At 36.2% G+C, this 24,960-nt stretch overlaps 1 protein-coding gene across 1 annotated transcript; it reads left to right on the top strand.

The window, feature by feature from the left end:
* Positions 1-15,194: 15,194 nt before the first annotated feature.
* Positions 15,195-22,272, top strand: LOC141516662 (glycine N-acyltransferase-like protein 2). The gene is made up of 5 exons (XM_074227659.1): positions 15,195-15,338; positions 16,186-16,293; positions 17,192-17,318; positions 20,212-20,392; positions 21,314-22,272. The coding sequence occupies exons 1-5, from the start codon at positions 15,261-15,263 to the stop codon at positions 21,723-21,725; spliced, it is 906 nt and encodes a 301-aa protein (XP_074083760.1). The 5' UTR covers positions 15,195-15,260; the 3' UTR covers positions 21,726-22,272.
* The last annotated feature ends 2,688 nt before the right edge of the window (positions 22,273-24,960 follow it).

Raw genomic sequence — 24,960 nt, 5'->3', positions numbered from 1 at the left:
AATTACAAAATTAGATGCAGGTGAATTGAGTAGGGACTGAGACATACCTCTTCCTCCTTTTCTGTGATCCAGTGCAATAGGTTTTAGCTATCTCTTGAGCATATCTACTTGGACAGTACCTAGTAGAGATTATAAAAATAAACCAGCTTTTCTACTGCCCTTGTTGAATGGTTGAAAGAATGCCAGATCTGAAGTCAGAAGAATTAGATTGAAATTCTAGCTTCACTGGCCAATGAGTATAGGATCTTGCTTTACTTTTTTGGATCTCAGGCTCCTTATTTGTAAAAAGAAGAGTCTAGAAGAGTCAACAAATATTTATTAGAGTATATAATGGCTACTATGGACACCTCCATTGACAATGGCAAAACAGACAGTTAATATAGATCAGTATCCCTTTGAATTCAATTATATTCAATTTATTTTTTTAAAAGAGATCATTATATGCAAGATACTATTGAGATACAGCAATATTAAAGAAAATAAACATGTTCCCATCTTCAAGAAACTTATTCTTGTGAGAGACAGCATATTCACTAAAATTTGAGAAGGAAGTTGGAAAGAGAGACAGAGACAGATAGAGAAAAGAGAATATCTAGAAGAGACAGGAATGAGGGAAGACCGGTGACAGAATACAGAGAAGGCGAAAAGAGAGAGAACACCATAATAAACCTTGATTTCTTTAATCAAATAGGAGGCAAGATCCAGTATTGTGAGTGGAATGGCCAGAATACCAAGAATGGAGAAACTAAAAGGAGTAGCAGGATGGGAGACACATACTAGCGTAGTGTGATGGTGTCAAAAATAAGAGAATAAAAATTACCTTATATTTTGTTATTAGACAAATTTGTAGATTACCAAGTTCACAAAATTGTGCAACCCTGCTTAAGAGTCATGGGAAAAGAAGTGGAGAAGCTGGAAGAACCTCTGATTAGAGTTGGAATTGTATTAGATGACAAAGAGTCAAGGTGTTGAAAGAGAAATATTTGTCTAGGTTTTAATATTAAGAAAATGTTATTTGTACCCAGTTGATGTTTTCTGAGGTCTCTCTTGGCTACAGGGGTCCTATTCAGATGTACATTACCTCCTACTGTTCAAGATAGCTCCATAGTTAAATGTAAATTCACCAAGATAAGAGCAACCTCACCTCATCCATCTACCCCTTCTCCAATTTATAGTCTTTCAGAATAAATACTTGACCTTAATCACATAGGGAGGTGGTATTCCCCTCTGCCCACTTTTCCTGTGTCTTCTCTGTCCAGGAAGTGGGCAAGACTATAAAAATATGGTCTAAACTCTCCTTGTGGCAGGACTCTCTGAAGTCTAAGCCCAGCCAGCTCATATGTCTCTTTTCTTTTCTCTTTCCCTCAGGCACTCTTGTCTAGACCTTTGTTATTCAGCTTGTCCTCAAAGAGTTTACTGTCTCTCCAGGAAAAAAAAAAAGTTTTAATCTGTGACCTTTGCAGACTTGTGAAATAAAAATCCTGATTTTATCCAACTCCAGGGTTACTCCGTGAGTTTTTCACTTCAAGAAGTCTCAACTTTGGGAAGGCACCACCAACTTTTCCCAAGTCAAAGGAACTTAAGAAAACTGAACTGGCCAAATTGGGGATCAAAAACTGTGATAAGAAGAAAGTAAATTTGACAAAACAGTGAGAGATGGGGTTGTTATGAGAATAAAGAATGGGTTACAGAGTACTGTGAGAAAGGGAGAGAAGAAAGGGCAGATAATTGTGAGTGGTAAGCTTTAGAATCTATGGTCAGTGCTGACAATAATGAGTTCTGAAAATGTAAATGAATGGTAAAAGTGTGAAATAAAAAAGTTAAGTATGAAGGAGAATACATTGATAAAAGTGGATTCCAGAGCTCAATGGGAAGGGAGAGCAAGGCAGGATAGGGACTCCAAAGAGAAAGGGAAAGCCTGATAGGGCAGGTAAGATCTGTAGACTGAGAAGAAGGAATTAGTTAATGCCTGGAATATAATAGCTGAGTCACAATTGGAAGGGGAAAAGGCAGATTATCATATCCAAACCTTATACAATTTCATTAAAGCTGCTTTCCTTTGGGGTCCTGGTCTCCCTCCAAAGATCAAGATACTGCCCCGACCTGTGGGACAGAAAAGTGGGGTGTCGAGGAGGACCCAGCCTGAAAAGGAATGGGTGAGAATAAGGAGAGTGAGACCCAAGGATGGTGGATAAGGTCTGAGTTTATTTGAGAAAGTACATGCTTATATATTGTAGAGAAGGAACAAGGGGATTAGTTTAGGGGTGGAGTTGGTATGCCTTGGCCTGAGAGAAGGGATAGTCTGTGGTCTGTTTGTTCTTGATAACGGAGGGTGAGGCCTCTTTCCTTTATCTTGGCCCTTGGTATGCCTGGAATTTTGTTTGCTCTTTTCTTATGGGGCTTCTTGGCCCCTGGCAAGATACAATTTTCAAGTTCACATGAAACTCACCAAGCTTTCACTTATTCATCTCTTTTGCCTCATCTCAAACTGGAGGGGATTGCACACACCCAGAGGTTACTCTTCATATGAAAAATACTATCAGATCTTGCTTAGGGTTGGTGTTTGAGTCTGCTAGAAACAGCTTCTAGAAGCCAGCAGCCAGGTCTCTGAATGTTTGATAGTTCTGGAAAGCCTGAGGGCTAAGGTGGTTTGAGTAAGGAGAGTAGAGCGTAGATGGAAGGGAAAATTTAGTCCTTGAGAGAAGTTCCACCCTCACAAGTCTAGTTGTGAAAGGACAAATAACAAAAATCTGCCTAGCTCTAACTCCCAGAAAGTTGTACAGTGAAGGAATGATTATTTTCTCAGACACATGTGAAGAATATATACTACTGTTGTGATATTATCGTTCAGACTAGGAACTCTCTAAACTGAGTACATTATAGAGATGGGACTTCAAATCCAGTTGACCCTCTTTGAATGAAATAGTGAAAAGAGCACTGGGCTGAAAGTAAGGACATTCTGAGTCTTCTATTTCTTTAGTACATATTTTGGGGCACGTCAGAACACTCAGTTTCATTTTTCTAATCTACAAAATGAGATAGGCTTAATGAATTCTAAGATCCCTTATAACTTTAGAAATGTATAATATGGTTATCCAAATCCAATAATAATATCATTCATCATTTTATAACTTTGCAAAGTACTTTACATTGTTTCATATTCTTTTTTTTAAATTTTTAAATTTTTTTTATTTTTTTAGGTTTTTGCAAGGCAATGGGGTTAAGTGGCTTGCTCAAGGCCACACAGCTGGGTAATTATTAAGGGTCTGAGGCTGGATTTGAACCCAGGTACTCCTGACTCCAGGGCCAGTGCTCTTATCCACTGCAGCACCTAGCTGCCCCCATGTAATTTTTACAACAAATTTGGTAGACAGGAAATTATCTCTATTTTAAAAATGGGGGAATTCTACCTGTCTCATTGGTGAAACAAATTTGCCATGGAAATATGATGGAAATTCTCAACCTCTGAGCTTGGCACATTTAAGAGAATAGAAAAGCACTCAGAAAATGTTGGCAAGGGTATATCTCTCATTGCCCTTGTGATCCAAAATTACCCCTGATTTGATTATTTTGTGCCTAAGTCCTCGACAACTTTCAGAATAGTCTTCCTAGCTCCTGACACATACAAAATAGGGGAACTTAATATCAGAGGGAAAAGCCATTCAATGATCAGACATATCTACCACTCCATCTTGATTCTACTGGCAATCATATACACATCCTGTCAGTTCCGACAATCAGAAGGTGATTCTATTAGTCGATTGATGAGCCAACACTTTTTAAGTATCTCATTAGGATAGGTCATGTTTTCTAACACTTGATGAAAGAACATTAAGAAAAAAAGAACATTTCCATATACCCACAGATCTTACTAGCAGGTTAAACAAGCACCTTTATAAATAAAAACTAAATATATTCAAAGAACATTATTAGAGGGAGAAAGTACTAGTAGCTAAGGAATGAAGAAAAGTCTCATGCAGGAAGGAGGGTGAGCTCAATTGGAGCTTGAACTGAGTTTATAAAATAATCGAGAATTCTAAGAGGAAGAAGTAAAGAGAGAATCCTTGCTGAGGATTGGGGGATGGCCAGTGTAAAGTATGATAGGATTAGAATTTAGAGGACCACCCTAAGTGTTCCCAGGGCTTATTTGTGTCTAGCCTGTGGCAGAGCATACAGAATTTGTATTGATCTGATCAGCCATAGTCAGACACACCATAAGCTGACCCTAACATATAGTCATTTTGGTCCTTTTCAAGAATTAAAGACAATAATTTTATAAGGAAGAGAAGAAAGAGGGACAGTTTGACAGGATCATAGAATGTAAAACAGGGACCTGAATGTATACAAAATCTGTAAAAGTAAGGCTCAGAGATTCAGACCTGAAAGATATCAGTGAGGGCATCTAATCCAACACAGATTTTGCCATTTATATATTTATGTATTTAGGATGTATATATTTATGTATATATTATACAAATTATACAAATCTATCCAATGTGATCAGGAAAAAAGTAGGGAAACTGGATGTTTCCATTCTGAGTCAATTTCATGTTGGGTTTAGTCTAACTTTATTCAGAAAGCAATGCAAGGTAATAGCAAACTATAAAATGCAACTCTTCCAACATAATCTTTTTGACTAATGTTTTTACTGAAATCTTGATTTTCTCACTTTTAGATAAATAAAATAAGTTACATCCTAAAAATTTATGAAACTTGATCACAAATACAGAATGTCGATAAAATTAATATTATGTTGACAAAAATAATTGTTCTTAGTTCTCCATATATATATATATATATATATATATATATATATAATATATATATGAAACAGTGATGAATGAAGGGAAAAAAGGCATGCAGAATGTGCTTATACAGGTGCAGTTTTCAAATATTCTGTGAACAGTTTGGTTGGAAAGTGGTCTGGAAATAAATTGTGGTATAAATATAAAACTTTAAATAATTTTGCAAGCAATATATGGCAGTACTTTTTTTTTAAAGATGAACTGTTCAAGGCTTTGATTAGCTAGGAATTTTTATTTATTAAAAACTGGTAAAATGTGAATATAGGGAAACACCCTTGTCAGAAACATGCATGACTAAATAGATCCTCTTTGAAAATTACAGTGGAGCAGAAGGGTATTGTGGTCTCTCAATTGATTTTCATGTGACTATTTTAAGACTTAAGAGAGTAAGACTGGAAAAATAACTTTGAGATAATAAAATGAGCACTCTGGTCTCATAATGGACATTTGTTGAGTTTTGCTTCATAAATAAAGGCTGAGACATTGAATATCACAGTGTTTTTATTTCAACCATTTAAAATAGTGAATTAAGAATGAAGAGAGTTTGAAGAAGTTTGACTGGAGTGAAGTGGGAGAATGAAGAGTCAGCATTAGGGAGAAAAACCAACTCTTTCGGAGCTGTGTAGAAAAACTAAGAATAGTAACAGTTAGCTGAAGAGAATTCCAGTTCAGCTGTTGCTCCTCAGCATCATCTGCAATTTGAGTAGTCTCTCAGAAGTGTGTGGCTCTCTGTAGCACTATTTTGAAAGTGAAAAACAGAAAAGTGAAAGGTTTTGTCACAAATTAATTGTATAGAAACAGGTTCTGATATCAAATTGGACAATGCAGAATCCTGTTGAGTGAAGAGTTGGACACCTTGCTCAGAGAATTAACCTGAGCTATTTTACTGTGTCCAACAAAATGAGTGGACAGTGCAATATTTTGGTGAATGAACAACCAACTGAATTTGCCTTTTTTGCCCAGATAGAGTTGTTCTGATGAACTATAGAGTTCTCTGACTTAAAAGAAGTAGGTTTCACAGAGCTGCCAAAGTGATTTTTCAATTCAGGTATGGCTATGTCACTGCCATACTCAATTAATTCCAGTAGCTTTCTATTACTTCTAAAATGTAACAAAATCAATTCTGTCTGACATTTAAAGAACTTTACAATCAGATCTCAACCTGACTTGTCTTTTTATTTATCACTAACATTCTTTTTTAATTTTTAAATTTTTTTTCTTTTTTTATTCAAGATTTTATTTGTTTTACAATTTCCCCCCAATCTTACTTCCCTCCCCCCACCCCACCATGGAAAGCAATTTGTCAGTCTTTACTTTGTTTCCATGTTGTACATTGATCCAAACTGAGTGTGATGAGAAAGAAATCATATCCTTAAGGAAGAAACATAAAGTATATGAGATAGCAAGATCAGACAATAAGATATCTGTTTTTTGTTATAAATTAAAAGGAATAGTCCTTGGTCTTTGTTCAAACTCCACAGTTCTTTCTCTGGATACAGATGGTATTCTCCATTGCAGACAGCCCCAAATTGTCCCTGATCGTTGCACTGATGGAATGAGTGAGTCCATCAAGGTTGATCATCACCCCCCATGTTGCTGTTAGGGTGTACAGTGTTTTTCTGCTTCTGCTCATCTCACTCAGCATCAGTTCATGCAAATCTCTCCAGGCTTCCCTGAATTCCCATCCCTCCTGGTTTCTAATAGAATAATAGTGTTCCATGACATACCTATACCACAGTTTGTTAAGCCATTCCCCAATTGAAGGACGTTTACTTGATTTCCAATTCTTTGCCACCACAAACAGGGCTGCTATGAATATCTTTGTACAAGTGCTGTTTTTACCCATTTCATCATGTCTTCAGGGTATAGACCCAGTAGTGGTATTTCTGGATCAAAGGGTATGCTCATTTTTGTTGCCCTTTGGGTGTAGATCCAAATTTCACTCCAGAAAGGTTGGATGAGTTCACAGCTTCACCAACAATGTAATAATGTCCCAAATTTCCCACAATCCTTCCAGCAATGATTGTTATCCTTTCTGGTCATATTGGCCAGTCTGAGAGGTGTGAGGTGTTACCTCAGAGAAGCTTTAATTTGCATTTCTCTAATAATTATGATTTAGAACAATTTTTTATATGACTATGAATTGCTTTGATCTCCTCATCTGTAAATTGCCTTTGCACATCCTTTTACCATTTGTCAACTGGGGAATGGCTTTTTTAAAAAATATGACTCAGTTCTCTGTATATTTTAGAAATGAGTCCTTTGTCAGAATCATTAGTTGTAAAGATTGTTTCCCAGTTTACTACATTTCTTTTGATCTTGTTTACAGTGGTTTTATCTGTGCAAAAGCTTTTTAATTTAATGTAATCAAAATCATCTAGTTTGTTTTTGGTGATGTTCTCCATCTCTTCCTTAGTCATAAACTGCTCCCCTTTCCATAGATCTGACAGGTAAACTAGTCCTTGATCTTCTAATTTGCTTATAGTATTTTTTTTTGTAAAGGGTTAAAGTTAAGAGTGCTGGCCATGAAGTTCTCTTGAGAAAACATGAGACCAAGATGTTTGCACAAGGTCAGAACACTCTGATGACAGCAAATATCTGAGTGTGCTCTGTACTTAGGGAGGAGCTCTGGTCCTTCTTTATTTAACCATTATCTTACTCCTTTGAAGTTGATAGAAAAGAGAACATCTATTGTGAAAGAGGAAGCCTGGGAGTAATCCTTGTGTTATACTGTTTTACATACCTAAAAGAGGCTGATAGAGTGGTCTTACATGTATAAAAAAGGACTGTCTGCTTGTAAAGGCAGAGATGTAGTGTCCTGTTAATAAAACCTGTTAAGCATCTCTCCTGGTTGAACTCTCATTATTGAACATGCTGGTCATGTCCGTTTGGCTCCAAGAAGACCTTGGAACTAAGGTAGGACCCGGTTGCCCAAAAGGAAAAGTCAAAGGACTTTTCATTTTTTATGTCTAAATCCTATATCCATTTGGATCTTATCTTGGTATAGGGTGTGAAGTGTGGTCTAATCTAAGTTTCTTCCATACTAACTTCAAATTTTCCCAGCAGTTGTTATAAAAGAAAAAGTTTTTATCCCAATAGCTGGACTCTTTGGTTTTATCAAACAGCATATTACTATAATCATTTCCTGCTAGTGCACCTAGTCTATTCTACTGGTCTACCACTCTATTTCCTAGCCAATACCAAACAGTTTTGATGACTTGATGTCTTATAATATAATTTTAGATCAGGTAGGCCTAAGCCCCCTTCTTTTGTGCTTTTTTTCATTAAATCCCTGAAAATTCTTGACTTTTTATTTCTCCATATGAATTTACTAACAACTTTTTCTAACTCATTAAAGTAATTTTTTGGTATTTTGATTGGTAGGGCACTAGGTAGTTTAGTTTTGGTAGAATTGTCATTTTTATTATATTAACTCTACCTATCCATCAGCAGTTGATGTTGCCCAGTGATTTAAATGTGATTTAATTTGTGTGAGAAGTGTTTTATAATTGGTTTTCAAAAACTTTATGAGTCTGCCTTGGCAAATAGACTCCCAGGTATTTTATATTTCCTGAGGTTACTTTGAATGGGATTTCTCTTTCTAGCTCTTCCTGCTGTATCTTGCTAGACATATATAGAAAAGTTGAGGATTTATGAGGGTTTATTTTATAACCTGCAACTTTACTAAAATTGCTAATTGTTTCCAGTAGGTTTTTTTGGATGATTTCTTGGAATTCTCTCGGTAGACCATCATGTCATCTGCAAAGAGTGAGAATGTTGTCTCTTCCTTCCCCAATTCTAATTCCTTCAATTTATTTTTCTTCTCTAATTGCTGAAGCTAACATTTCTAATACAATATTGAATAGTAGTGGTGATAATGGGCACCCTTGTTTAACCCCTGATTTTATTGGGAATGCTTCTAGCCTCTCCCCATTGAATATAATGCTTGTTGATGGTTTCAGATAGATACTGCTAATTATTCTCAGGAACAGTCCATTTATTCCTACACTCTCCAGTTTAATAGGAATGGGTATATCAGTAACATTCTTGAATCCTACTGATTAAGAAAGATGACTTTGGTACACTTTACACAGGTGGGTCAATCCATCACCCATCTCTGAGCCTTTTCTGCATCCTATGCTGAACCTCATGCCTACAAGACACTCTCTTCTCATCTCCCTTCTTTCCTCACTCCTTCCCTTTTGGTCTCTCTCTATCTCTGACTCTGTCTTTCTGTCTCTTTTCTTTTTTTTCCCCATATTCCCCACCCCTCTCTTTCACTAACACCTTACCATCTAAAAGACTTAGCTCAAACATCATATTCTACATGAAGCCTTTCATGGTTCCTTCAAAGTCCAGTTCCTTTCTTCTTAACACTATTGAATAGGGGGTGGCTAGGTGGTACAGTGATAGAGCACTGGCCCTGGAGTCAGGAGGACCTGAATTCAAATCTGGCCTCAGACACTTAATAATTACCTATCTGTGTGGCCTTGGGCAAGTCACTTAAGACCACCTGTCTTGCAAAAACCTAACAAAGCTCCCCCAAACCCATTGAATAATATTACTTTTGTATATAGTTTATGTGCAGTGTGTTTAAGTAAAATCCTGCACTATTGTAGCTTACTTTACTACTCCCCACTCCCATAGACAAATTAAGTTTTTTTAAGGTGGTGGACTACTTCTCTTAGTGTTTTCTCATCAGGTAATACTTAAGGTACTGGTATTTCTAATGCTATTTACTCATGAACTCCCATGCAGTATGCTTCTCTAATATAAATCTACTAATCACTTAGCTTTCACAAGAAAATAAAATAATAACAAGCAGATTTACATCACTATATGACAAATATCATAAAAACTGATCAGGTAGGATTTAAAGAAAAGTTGAAAACTTTTCCATCATAATCTATTTGACTAATCTTGATTGTCTCACTTTTAGATAAACAAAAAATTACACTTTAAAAATTAATAAACCTTGATCAAAAACACAGAAAATGTGAGTCACATTTGCATTAGAATATGGGTACCTAATATAGCAATCTACCAGTATCAATCTACTAATCAGCTAGCTTTCACAAGACAAAGTATTAGTAAGCAGCTCACATCATGATATCACAAGGATCATAAAGAGTGACCAGGTAGGATTAATATCAGGAATGCAGGTTGTTTCAATATTAGGAAAACTTTCAGCATAATGGAACACATTAATGACAAAAAAGGAATCATATGATTTTCTATCTCAATAGATGTTGAATAGACTTTTGAAAAAATGCAGCATTCATGCCTGTTAAAATCCTCAGAGAAAATAGGAATAAAGGAAATTTTCCTCAAAATGATAAGTAGCATCTTTCTAAAACCATCAGCAAGAATTATCTGTAATGGGCATGAAAAAGAAGCCTTCTCAATAAAACCAAAGCTGAAGAAAGAATGAACATTATCAGCACTGTAATTCAATATTGTACTAAAAATGTTAACTCTAACATTGGGAAAAAATGAAATGAAAAGAATTAAAGTAGGAAATGACGAAACAAAACTATCACCCTGCAGTTGATATAATGATATACTTAGAGAACTCTACAATTAGCAAGGGACATAGGACCAAGAAGGTGAGGTAATGACAAAATAAACTTTATTATTAAAGGAAGGGGGAGCCATAATTATCTGGGAGGTTTCAGGTGCTGGAATTTCAGTATATCAGTTTTGTGATGTGGCAGAACCCCAAATGTAATGACAGTGTGGCTAAGAGAGATGAATCTTCCAGTAATGATGTGGGAGAGTGGGGAGCGAGGATGATCATTCCACTGTCCTCCATCTGTATCAGATCTCATTTGGGGTGTTGTGGCAGTTATGTACACCAGAATCTGAAAGAGTTAGTAATCTACTGAGTGTCCAGAGAGGGCAACCAGGATGGTGAAGAGCTTTGAATCCATATCATGTGAACATTAATTGAAAGAACTGGTCAAAGAACCTGGAGAAGAGGAGACAAAGGGAAAAGGAGGGTGGAGATATTTGACGTATTTTTCATGTGGAGGAGTGACAAGGTTTTTTCCATCTGATTTTTTTTTCCTCTTGGAAAATTTCCAAGTAGTTAGGCATTGGATCATATGTATATTTCCAATATGAATAGTTTATGTTTTACCTCCAAAGAGGTGGAGCCCAGAGGAAACATAACTAAGCCTAGGACCTATATAAAGCTGAAGTAGTAAGAACTTCTAGAAATTTGACCCTTAGCCTATTCAAGTCATCCTTTTGAAAAAGCTTGAAGACTCTGCTCCTTTGTTCCCATTCCTCTGGTGAGCCAAGAGAATTCTCCCTTTAAAATTTCCTTCCTTGCTAACCTGAGTCTGCCTATTTGTCCTCTCTTCTTTTCTTTCTTGTCTTGACCTGCCTTGCCCTTTTTTCTCCTCTCCTCTCCTCTTTTCTATTCTTTCCTCTTTATTTCATTTACTTTGTTTTTGTCTCTTTCATTTTTCTCTTGACCTCTCTGATTTATTTCCTTTCCCTCTGTCTATCCTCTCCTTCTATTATGAATTCAGATGATGATCCTAATTTACCTTGATTCTAAACAAGCCACAGAAATATTTGTAGACTTCATATGTTTAGAATATATTTTTATATTTAATAGAATATATTTATATATTTAATTCATTACACAGACCTAATTTCATATTTGCAATTGAGGATGCTGGAACACTTCTTGGCATCAGAGACTATTCTCTATAGCCCTCACTGCTGATGATTAAAAAAATTCTTCATTTCATAACTGATATTCTTGCATGTTGCTGAGATAATGATTTCCCTGTTGGCTCAAGTATTTATAGTTCAATATTTACCATATTACCATATTCATTATTGAGCTAAAAATCTTTATAGACATTATTAAATACTTCTTTTTCTAGGAAAAAAAACTGTATGGTTATTTAGTAGATGTGGATTAATAGTTGTTGTAAGATAAAGCCAAAGATGCATGGAAATATGATTTCCTGATAGATGGAAAGTTCAACCAAAATCACAGTTTATGGAAATAGAAAGTAGGTTTTGGTCTAGTTCCTAGAATTGTAAAAAGGTCATCAGAGCATGAGAAGACTCTGGAAGGCATGGACTTCTAATGTCTTTAGTTATGTCCAACCCCTGGCCAGGGTGATAGGGAAGAGAATTTCTCAGGTGATGACTCCTCAGCCATGATGCCTGATCAGGGTAGGGGTTTTGACAATAGATAACTCAAAAAAATTTGACCTGCCATGAACTAAGAAATGTATGTCTATAAGATTACCACAAAAAGAGGTTCCCAATTTAGAAAGTTTTAGTGGCAGGTTTGGGATACTGGTAAGAGTATAATTTAAGTGGAGACTTCATGCATCATCTTTCCATAGAAGCAATTTAATATCTCTAGAAATAATGCCATATTAGGGACAATGAGGAATAGAAGCTAGAGTTCTGTGGTTCAACTCTCTAGCAGGAAGAGCTGGGTTCAAATCATGCCTCAGAAATTTATTAGCTGTATCACCCTAGGCAATTCACTTGTCTCTGAATCTCCATTATTTCTTCTGTAAAATAATAATAAAAGCAACCTGTCATATTAAGTTTTTAATAGGATGAGTTAAAGAGTTTTGCAAAATTTTAAATTTTATTTAATTGGTAACAATTATTAATCTACACCATATTTGATGACTAATGAGAGATAATATTAACTACCCATTGAGCTGTGACTTGAAATATAGAATGTAAGAGATCTAAAAATTCAAAATGAGTCAGACATACAACCAAGTTAAGAGATGCATGAAAAAAAATTAGATCAGAATAAACCCTTTGCAATATTCCTGTTCACTACCAAGAAATTTAGATACAATAGAGTCCTATTATATTCTTGGTGACAAAACAAATGTTGGAATTTCTAAGCAATCAAAAAGAAAATGACTTTAGAGAATGTTAAGGCTGGGAAATATAACAGTCTATAAGAATAGTGATAAGTAGGGGAAGTCCTGCACAGGTGACACAGTGCAATTCCTTGTTGCCTTTGAAGGAAGTGCTTGAACTATCAAATAAAGAGTCAAGGATTCAGATATCCCAAACCTTCCCATTTGTGGTATGTAGCCTAGTAAAGATGTTCTGGGGATAATCAATGTAAAAGGTAACTTGGTCAACATTCCAATATGAGAGTGAATCTAAGGATATTATAGACAATTTAGAATGCCAGCTGACTTTACTCAAACTCTAGGTAATCTTTGGCATTATGGGATTAAGGAGGAAATTTAATAGATTTAATAGAAGTTAAATCTGTAGGTATCCAACTTTCTGTCAGCTACTTGCCCATTGGAGATCTTAGAGTGGTGGAAACTCTCTATCATTTTGCCCTTGTTGCCCAAGGAGCTAGACTTTATCTGTTTGTCAAAATACCCTAAAACCACTTCTTAACCACTCATGTTGTGGAAATAGAACATTTAAAGGTGGAAGCAATTTATAGCAGAATTTTAACATTTCAGCTAGTGAACATTTATAAGACTCCTGGTTTGTATGCAAAGAACTGAAGGGACCAAGGACTTAACCTCCTTACTTCCTTTTTAGTAAAATGGGGGATTAGACTAGTTGACCCTTGAGGTCCCTTCCTCCTTTTTGACCATGATTCTGTAACCAGGTCTTCAATAGAGGAAAATGTCTCTAAAATTGCTTTATCTGAGAGTAGACAACTCTAGTGATCAGATAGGTTCAAACTGGCAGACAATCAGAACTTGGGCTCTCCACAGACAGGAGCAAATTCTGTTCATTTGCTATTTTCAACATTGTTTGAAAGCCAAGCTTCTCTAGACAAATATAAAACTGATCTTGATTGCTATTGGGTGTGTGTCTTTAATTAAAAGCAGAGAATAAATGAAGAGTCTGTAAGTGATTACTGTTAATGCAAAGAATTTTAATTAGATTTGCAATAAGCTGCACCTCTTTCCAAAGAACCAGGATCATCATCTTGGCTTGGGGACTCAAAGGAATCATGATAACATTTATTATTATTAATCGTTGATAATAAGCATCATAAGAGATAAGAAAAGGGAAACCTTGTGGACTGGATTGCTTCTAGATCACATATTCTTAACCCTTTTGTATCAAGGATCCCTTTGGCCATCTTATGAACCTATGAAATCTTTCTCACAAGCATTTTTTTAGGCTTTTGCAAGGCAAATGGGGTTAAGTGGCTTGCCCAAGACCACACAGCTAGGTAATTATTAAGTGTCTGAGGGTGGATTTGAACTCAGGTACTCTTGACTCCAGGGCTGGTGCTCTATCCACTGTGTCACCTAGCTGCCCCCATATTTTTTAATATACAAAATAAAAACAGGATTATATTAAATAAACAGTTATATTAAAATACAATTATCAAAATATAGTTTTTAAAAGAACAAACACACAGATCCCCAGTTAAGAATTCTTGAGGTTAACAGGAAGCAATTATCTTACTGAAATGTGACTGGTCAAATGAGGATCCCCTAGTTAGACCTTATCCTCAACCCAAGAGAGTAGAAAGAAACAACAGAACAAAGGGAAACTGCCTTAGTCACTTCAGTGGGAGGAGGCATATTGGTCTATGGGGAGGAGTGAAATCTTCATAGAAAATACTACAGAGACACTTATTGGCTACAATGGTTAACAAAAGCAGTAAGTGTAGAGATAACTCCTTTTTCTTCTTGTTCCATGAAGAAACCATGTGTCATGAGGTGATGATTCTTTCTCCTCTAACACATCTGACTTCCAGTGATCTAAAACTTCTCTTTAAAAATATCCAGAGGAGAGACCAACTAGCTCTAAAGGTAGTACTTTTAATTTTTTGTACATTGGAATATTTTGGAATATTTGCTGACATCAAACCTAAATTTGCCTCTTTGTAATTTTCATATATTACTCTGAATCCTCTGGAATCAAACAGAACAACCTTATCCCTCCTCTGCATGATAAATCCTCCAAATATCTAAACAGAGCTCTATCCTCCCCCAGTCCCCACTATCTTCTCTAGGTTAAGTTTCCCTAGTTATTTCAATAGATCCTTAGATAACATGGACCCAAGGTTGGTCACTCTCCTAGCTGCCCTTCTCTGTACACTCAGAAGATTTCTTCTGGTTTAGTTCTGGTCCCCAGAACTAAACACAATACTCCACACGAGATCTGATATAGGTTGAAGACAGTGGAATAATCATCTTCCCTCTTCCCATTCCTGGGGAATTTCTCTGTCTAAACATAGTCAATGGTTCATTGCAATTTTGAGACTGCTACATTACATTATTGAAATACTGAGATTCCAGCACCCCAAAACACCCATGCCTCTTTCAGAACTACTATCTATCTAATTATGGCTCCCTCTCCCTTTATTCATTTGTTTTCTGCTTCACCTTCTAGGTCCTAGGTCCCTTGAATTCATCTGTTCTCCACTGTTTTATTCTGAGAGCCAGAGGAAGTGGTTCATATAAAATGATTAGATTACATGATTTCAAGATGCTGCAGATTCTGCTTCAATCCCTGACCAAAAGCATTCCGGAGTCATTAAAGGTAAGAAGGGGAGAGAAGCATAAAGGGCAAAGAGAGAAATGCAGCTCTTCTATGATTACTTTGACTTTCAGAGAGAAGTGGCATCAATTCTGGTGAAGTAGATGGCAGGTCTCCAGAGGGGAACTGCATTGGACTAATTGGTTTGTCAGACTTTTCCGAGCCTCTTTTTCTTAATTTGTAAAGTAAGTACTCAACAATATCTGTGTTCGAGCGCCATGATTATAATTGTCCTAGACTCTAGATCTTGGGGGGAAAGAGAGTCAAAGCCACATATGGACATATAAACAGAATCACAGCCATACAGAGCCAGAGATAAGACAGAGACAGAGAGAGAGGGAGAGAGAGTTCTATTTAGTGCCTGCTCTATGCCAGAATTCAAATATAAGGAAAAAAGACATCCCTTCTCCTAAGGAGCTTAATATGCTAAGGAGAGAAGAAAATACATGAATAATAATTGGTGGGAGAAAGACTATCCACATGAACACGAGCTAGAAAAGCCTGGAGAATCAGGAGTAGAGCCATGGGATGACTTGAGCACTTTGTGAAATGATGAGTCTAAGCAGGACCCCAGTGGAGGTAGGAGGCGACCTCAGGGACAAAGACATCTTCAGGGTAAGATCATGCATCTTTCCCTATATTTCCAAAGGATAGAATCTGGATGAGATGTGAAGGGCTGTTCTAGGATGCCAACAGCACTATTGAGGTTCAGTGTTGAGTCATGGGATGCCACTCCTAGTACATCTCATCCTGGGAAGGTCCTATCCTTTTCTTCATCCCCAACTCCCTTTTCCATTTTAGGTTGCTGCCTTACATTCCTAGACTCATCTGCATTTCTCTTCTGCTTTAGGTATATGGCTCCATTTTTCACATTATTCGTGGAAACCCCTTCAACCTGGAGGTGCTAGTAGATTCCTGGCCAGATTATCAGACAGTCATCACTCGACCTCAGAAACAGGTAGGTTCAGTGAGTAGCAAAGTATTAGAAAAGGGCAATTAAGAAAGAGAGATTTCTACCACTAGAGACAAAAGCCTTCTTTCTGCCGCCCCAAATTACACAAAGTTGCACCAGATTTGTGGGACAATTAGATCTAGTTCATTTTCATATTGAGGTTTTGCTTGATTGTGAGGCCCTTCTGACCTCTTCTTCCTTTACACAACCAAACTAACAAAATTCCCCATTATTGTCCATTGATTCTTCATTACTTCCACTCACCTTAATGGATACATTCTCAACTCTTCTTTCCTACCAATCTGAATTTAGCTAATTACTGTCAATTATCTTCTCTGATTCTATAGCTTCTCAGGTCTTGTAAAAATGATTGTTTTGGTTAATACAGTTTGTTCTTCTATCATATTCATTTCCATATATATATCTCCTTCTCCTTTGATACCCAAGAAGCCATCCTTTGAACATGATATAAGATGACAAAGAAAAAAGTGTTGCTTATCAAACCAACCAATACATCAACCATGAAAGAAAGTTCTATAGATATCATTATGGTTATCTATGAACACATACTCACATATATACATGCAGTAGGTGTCATTCACAGTTGCACAGTATTGCAATTTCAGTGTACAGTGTTCTCCTGGTTGTGCTCATTTCACTTTGCCTCATTTGCCTCATAAGTTTTTGAAAGATCTTCTGAAAGCATCCTATTCCTCCTTTCTTACAGCATGAATATTTCATATATACCACAACTTGTTCAGTCATTCCCTTACTGATGAATATTCCTTCAATTTGAAATGTTTTGCTACCACCAAAAAGATCTAACATAAATAATTCTCTAACATCTAGATCTCTTTCCTTTTATTTTATCTTTTTCTCTACCCAATCTTGATCTCCCATGAAGGAAATGATGGATGACAAGGATCACTACGCAAACACCTACCACATCTTCTCCAAGGATCTTCAGAAGTTGCCAGAGATTTTAACATCTGATGATGTTATCAACTGGAGACAAAATCTCACAATCCAAGGTAATAGCTTCAAGGTGAAAGGAAAAACTGGTTTCATTTAAACCTCACTGCAAAAAGATTGAGGCTGGCACTCCTTGGGAGTATGAAGGAAAAATACTTAGGTTCAGAGTAACTGACTTTTCCCAGAACTTCACATAGAAGGAGCTTCAGAAGCATGATTTGAGGCACAATCTTTCTGAGTCTAAGGTCAGTGCTATATGCTTCCAATTATCCTTATCCTATTTATGGTACCATATTAGTATTGGATACTATTGGATGCTACCAAGGTGAATAGAGTATTATGTAGGTTCTGAAGGAATTTGCAATATGGATGAAATGGCAAAAGAGGTATATACACATGATTTTATATATATATATATATATATATATAAAGTCATGATAAAAGAAAAGGGGAGTGAACTTATTATTTTCATTTTGAGATAGGGAAACTGAGGTTTAGGGAAATAAAATGACCTGGTCAAGGCTACACAGTGGATAAAAGATAGATCTGGTATTTGAAGTTGGGCCTATTGACTTCAAATCAATTGGCACATAATAGGCACTTAGAAATATTTGTTCCCTTCTTCTGCTCTCATTTTACATAGAAGGAAACTGAGACTCAGAGAGGAAAAAGCTCTGAGTCAATTTTTATTTTTTTGAGCTTGTCAGTTTAAATGACTTGCCCAGAATCACAGACGTAGCAAATGGCTGAGGTTGATTTGGAACTCGGGTTTTCTTGGCTGGAGTGTTTGTCCTTTGGTAGAGAATCTCGTTTTTGCTTCACTCCTTGTACTTTTAGTAAAGAATCAATATCATCCAGTTGATAGGATATTTGACATGAAATCAAGAAGACCTGGGCTTAAATTATGCTCTCACATTAGCTTTGCAATTTGACTTCTCTCACTCTAATTTTCCTTATTGGCAAAACTATCAACTTTGAAATTTATTTAAATTTTAAATCTCTGAGCTACTTTTGGGCCAGAACCCAGTCAAGTATGTCACCATGAAAGCAAGGTACAATACTGATGAATTTCTCTGGGCAACCAAATTTTAATATAATTTTTTTACAAGCCCTCATGCCTGAAGGTATCAAAGGCTTTGGTCAAGCCTACAAACCTTTATTCTATTACTGTCATTTTTCCTGGAGTTATTTGGTGGCAAATACCACATTGACTATTCCTCATCCCTTTCTGAAGTCACATTGGCTCTCAGGGAGATGACCATCTTCCAGGAGAAGGATTGAGGAGGATTCTGGAAAGAATCTTAACAATGACCGCCAAAGGACACTCTATTCCTTTTACCTTTACAGAGATGGACACTAGAATAACCTCTTTTTGCTATATACCCTGGAAAATTTCAGTCAGCTTTTGGATGAACATTGGAGTCCCCATTCTGTAAATCTTTATTGGAATTGAATCCATACCAGATGCTTAGCCAGTGAAAGGAGCCTAATGGCATGGAAATCTTATCTTCATTTGGAGTTTCAACTAGGGATGGATTGACTTCAACGTGAGATAAATGATTAGTGCTATATCTTGATTGATGATGGTCTGTTATGAACACTGTGGAAGTGTTCAGCCTATTTCTCTAGGATCATATCCCTATTAATAATCAATGTGGCTGCATCAAGCATTGGATAGTTGAGATCCAATATATTTCTTTGACCCATGAATACCCTTCAAGGTATCATTAAACATTTTAGATTGTTACTATCTGCATAAAACTTAATTTCATTTGCTTTCTTACTAAGCCAAGAAACCTGAATCTCTCTAAGATTCACTTTTGTTGGAAGTTAATTTGCTTTTTCATCAGAGAGTGGGATCCCCTCCTGTTATGACAATCAGGCCAATGTTGGGTAAGCAGACAGTTCTTTGGACAACTTTTGTAGCCCCTTCCTCTCAACAGGAGGAGAGCAATGTGATCCTTAAAAGGGTTGCTCAGACACCCAGGGGCCTACTGAATCCCACTGCTGCTTTCATTTGGAAAATGACACTATGGTCTGGGCTGCCTGTGTGCAGGGTTGTGCCTACAGCTACCAGTGTATACCCACCTGCTGCTTTGTCACTTGCCTGTAGCCAGATAGTTTTGAGATAGGGATGGTAAAGTGATATGGGTGGTATACTTTGATTCATGCATAAATTGGATTTCAGTGAGTCAGAGTTGTGCAGAGTTATTGGTCTCACTCTCTTTTCCAAAGTCATCGTGGTAAAATGGCAAGACAGAGTCAAGACAAGATGGTTATAGATGTGGCATCTTCAGTATCTGACAAAGCTCTATTCTTGCTTTAGTTTTCTTCATGATCTTTGGAACTAATTGCTCTCACCTGCCCATTTCACCAATGGAAGACTTCAGATGCTTGGAGTAGATTCAACAATGAATTTGAGATTCCTTTAGTTACCTTCAATCTGGTTTACTTGTCTACTGAAACAATTTACTAGGGTGCGGCCACTGTGCATGCAACAGCTTCTTGGAGTCACAGGTAGAATTAGGTGAGTCAGGTGGGTATCAAAGTTGGAATGCAACCTGAAAAAGACTTGGCTGCCTATACACCAGAAGTATTAGCCATTCTTGAACATACCCTATATCCCAAATGTCTTAGATACTTAATATATGGAGGTCTTTAATGAAGTCATTTAGCCTCTTTGGGTCTCAGTTTCTCTCTGGGTAAAGAAAGGGAGTTCTCTGAATGGCCTCTAAAGTCTGACAAAGATCTAATTCAATGATTCAATGAGTCTTTGTTTTGGGTTATGCAATATATATATATATATATATATATATATATATATATATATATATATATATACGTGTGTGTGTGTGTGTGTGTGTGTGTATTTGTATGTACTGTCCTCCATATATTTAATGTATGGATGTATGTATATATGTATGCATACATTTACTGTCCTCCTTTCTCCAGGTTGTCAAAAGGCTTTAAATGAAAAGATAAGCGATATTGTGGTTTCCAAGGCAGTACAGGTGGATTACTCCAACAGAATTCTCTACATAGCAGATACTGTTCTGAAATCTATTACCTCCAACACTAGCAAGCTGATGACGTCACATGAAGCAGCCAACTCAGAAAATTGGGCATTCAAAAGGTAGAAAATTATCAAAAACATTTAATAATCATGTACTCTGTGATCAGCTCTGTCCTGAGAGTTGGATATAGAAACAAAGTGAATCAGTGCCTTTGCTCAAGGAGCTTATGCTCTATAGGGGAGCTTATATATTATTAATCAAAGGGTTTGTTCTATGATATGAGGCTTTTGATATGAAAGGGAGTTGGTAAATTAATACCCTGGTTCACCACCTTCAGTTAATCCTGTGGCATTTCTGTGATTTTGGATCCTTGAATGTTATACCCAAAAAGAGAAAGCTGGGGAAGAGCTTCCAAACTGGATAGGTTTTGAATATGACTAAGAAATAAACTAAATACATGTCTTCGGAAGACTCAGGTAGCTAAGTAGGAAAATGCCTAAACCCAATGGGTTCACCCTTAAAAGATGATTTTTCATGGGGGTGAGGAAGAGTAATAATAGATGAACTAACCCACTGATTAAGTTAAATCTTTTGAAATATTTAAAGTCAGTATTGAATAAAGAAATTAGTCTATTTTTCCAAACCAAACTGAACCATTTGTAAAGCACTGAGCAAGGTGCTATAGGAGAAGAAGAGATATAGCTCAGATTGCCTTCACTATAATGAAATTGATCTTATGATGGTGATGAGTGATGTACACAAGAAAAAATAACTAAAATTCAAAACAAATTGCTAAACCATATTAGAAAAATTTTGTTTTGAATGGGGGGGCAAAGACACTTTCTGAAGAAGGTATTACTTGAAATAGGCTTTGAAGGATAGATTAGTTATCAATGGATAGAAAAAAGTAAGATGGAGGTTAGAAGTGGATTTTAGGGAGATCACCAACCTAGAGAATATTTGGAGCAAAGATCTACAAATAAGAAGGACCTCTTTGGGAAACAAAAACAAAACCATTCAAGCTAATGTTTCCTTTGCAGAACAAATGACAACTTCAAACCTTCCCTGATGGATGTTTCCCATGCTGAACTTGTGAATAATAACTGGAAGTATGGGAAGAATGAGATGAGTCTGAGATTTGTCAAACGCTGCCTCCAAAATTTCCCTGGATGCTGTCTGCTGAATCCAGAAGGGAGTCCCATCTCTTGGGTGATAATGGAACACAGTGGTGAATTGAGAATGGGCTATACCTTGCCTGAATATCAAAACAAGGGCATGGGAAAGAAGTTGGGGAGTGCTTATTTTCAATATCTCCAGAAAAGTGATATACCATATTATTGTCATGCAGACAAGATAAATATACAGTCTCACAGTATATCAAAGTCACTTGGTTTACGGGTCATTGATTGTGGTTGGCATGAATGGAAATGCATACCAGCTAAACATTTTTAACTACCACTTTTTTTTAGGTTTTTTCCAAGGCAAATGGGGTTAAGTGGCTTGACCAAGGCCACACAGCTAGGTAATTATTAAGTGTCTGAGACCAGATTTGAACCCAGGTACTCCTGACTCCAGGGGTGGTGCTTTATCCACCATGCCACCTAGCCATCCCAACTACCACTTTTCTAACCCATCTAATAGAATGCCTAAAATCCAGTTTCAACTCTTGGGAAGTTGTCATCTATGAAAGTCAAGTAACAATCTAACAATGCCAGGTTCACAGTCTATTCCTTCTCAGTGGATATCAACAGATGAAAATTACTGGTAAAACTGCCTTAGAATCAGAACGATGGGTTAAAGTCTCACTTGTTTCTGTTAAGATATGTGATCCTAAGCCAGTCACTCCACCCCCTCTCATTCCTAAACTTGTAAAATAAGGGATTCAGACTGGTTTAATTGACAAAACTCCTTTTAGATTTCACATTTTATACATTCCCCAAATTTACATTGGCTGTTCAGAATTAGTTACAGGAGATGGAGACATCTGTCTAGTTTGCTTCATTCTCACAGTCAAATTTCCTATATGGCAATCCAAAATGTCATAGTGCTAAACTGGAAGATCTCCTAAACCTCTCCTTTATTAATTCTGTAATATGAAAAATAGAATTCAGTCATCAAAGGAATTTTACCCTTTCAAGTTGCAGCATTACTTTATATTTTATTGTTTCTGATAAATAATATGTATGCCTATTGTTCCATTTAGGAACAAGTAGGTGATACAGTGGACAGAGCGCCAGGTCTAGAATCAGGAGTTCAAATATTGTCTCAGTTCCTGTCAATGTGACCCTTCAAGTCCCTTCACTCTGTTTGAGTTTTCTCATCTGTAAAATGAGCTAGGCAATGAATAGGCACTCTAGAATCTTTGCCAGGAAAAGCCCAAATGGAGTCACGAAGTGTTGGATACTACTTTAAAACCTGAATAACACCAACACAGTGTTCAATTTGTCAAGGAATTTAATGTTTATTGACATTTTGACTACCATGACCATTCAATACTCAAATATTAAATTAACTTGATAAGAAGACTTCTATTGCCTCCAAATCATCCAAGTTAAGCCAATAAAGGTTCAGATTCTACTGAAAAAGGAACTTACTAAGGAGCCATCCTAGAGCTATTTCATGTTCAAAATGTTCAAATGGAAAGATGTTCCTCAAAATCGACAGAGTCATGCCATGCTTCCTTTGGCTTATGGGACAAAACTCTAGGGACTCAAGCAAGCACTAGATAAAACTCAAAGCTCCCTCTGAGGCCATTACTGGCATACCTTTACACTTCCATGGGAGTGCATATTGCTCCACTTTAAAAACAATCAGACAGACTTTTCAAATGTTTGGGATAGATGTCAGCTTTGAATTCTGATCATTTCATAACTAAAATATTAGGGTTCTCCTTGAACCAATAATAGCACTTGGAGTTCCTATCAGAAAAAAAGCACTTGTGACTGGCCAAAAGATTTCTCAGGAAAGATGATATTGCAGAAAGGGCTAGAGTACATGTTAACTTACATTATCTACAATTTTATACTTTAGTAAGTTTGAATATTTAAAGGAAAAATAGCTGTGGTTTATATATCATGTATAACCATGTCATCATTAACTATGGAAAAGAATCCACCATGCTGAGAAACTTCAGATTTTTGCAATGTGGAATAAAGGATTCTTTTGGTTAGAGGAGTCTTGGAAATCATCCAGTCTAATCCCTTTACTTTATAGGGTAAGTAGGTCCACAGAGAAAAAGAATGACTTACCCAAAGCACTAAATTAAAAAGTGAAAAACATCAGAATTCAAATCTAAGTCTACCTGTAAAAGGGACACTCTTTTCACTATATGACACTCTTTCAACATTAAAAAATCTCTATCTCCTCTGTCTTGTGAACAAAGTAGAAAGTTATTTCTATTCTGTATACAGAACCTCTTTTATATAGATTCATATAATGAGTTCTTTTAATTAAGTTCCAGAAATAGATTAGTCTTTCCCAATGCAACCTTGCAGTTCTGTCTTTGAATAAACCATCAACTTTATAATCAATTTTTTTCATTTTTCCTTTAGCTGCCAGGACCTTCATAAGCAAATTCAATATGAAATGGTAATGATTAACTCATCTCAAATCTTTTGTAACCAGTATTTCTCTATTCCCTTCATTTGATTGCATTCTGTTTCTGTTTTCATGTATAATCTTTTATTTAGCTGTATAATTCATCTTTGCTTGGGTACTTTATGATACCTCTTTCTGTTTATAAAACTGACTTTATTCTGTTTTTATGGTCATAACCTTATATTTAATACTTAATACTCAATTTAGGGCTTAATATGTAACAATCTACTTCAAAATCTTTTACTTTAAACACTTTAATAGTAATTCTATCAACTAATGCATTTTAGTATGCCTATAAGAGATATTCATGTGATGTTGAAAAGAAAATGATAAATAATTTTGGATTGAATTTTCATTACAGATTTGAATCACCATTTTGTCATTTATCACTTGCCTTTGCAATTTAGGAAAAATAAAATATATTAATGTTTAGCATTGCCTTCTTAATCTAATACTTTTATTTCTTCATCTTATATTCATTCATGGTATTGCAATAATGATCTTCATATCTTGTTACTTAGAAGAGCAATTTTATTGTATCCAGGATCTCATTTTTTCCTCTAGTGGCTCACTGTCCACCATTGAGTTGGTTTAAAATTTCTTCCTTCAATACTTCAATAAGATTAGACTTCCAGAATTTGAGGATTGGAAGTGTTCTCAAACATCATGAAGTTTGATGGATAGCTGAACCATAAAACCTTTCTAAAACATATCTATAAACTGAGAATCCAACATTTGTTTTACAATTCTAATGAGAAACAGTTTAACTCCCAGCTGAACATATCCCTCTTTTCTACAACTCTATTTTGATAAAGATTTTCCTTATGTCATTTGATTCTATCCCTTTAAAACACCAGTCTCTTATTCCTAATTCTATCCCTGTCCATTTGGGACAAGAGAGAAATGTATAATCTTTCAGTATAATATTTTTCGATTATCTGAAGACTGCTGTCTTGACTCTCTTTAGTCTTCTCTTCCCAGGGCTAAATATTTTCAACTAGTTCACCCCATGCAGGGGCTTTTCACCAATTCATCATGTTCACTGTCCACTGGACCTTCCATAGCTCCTTAGCATATTTCCTAAAATGTG

This window comes from Macrotis lagotis, chromosome 3, assembly GCF_037893015.1.
Source record: "Macrotis lagotis isolate mMagLag1 chromosome 3, bilby.v1.9.chrom.fasta, whole genome shotgun sequence".
NCBI lineage: Eukaryota > Metazoa > Chordata > Mammalia > Peramelemorphia > Peramelidae > Macrotis > Macrotis lagotis.
The sequence above is the reverse complement of the archived record's forward strand: the minus strand, read 5'-3'. Positions and strand labels throughout refer to the sequence as shown.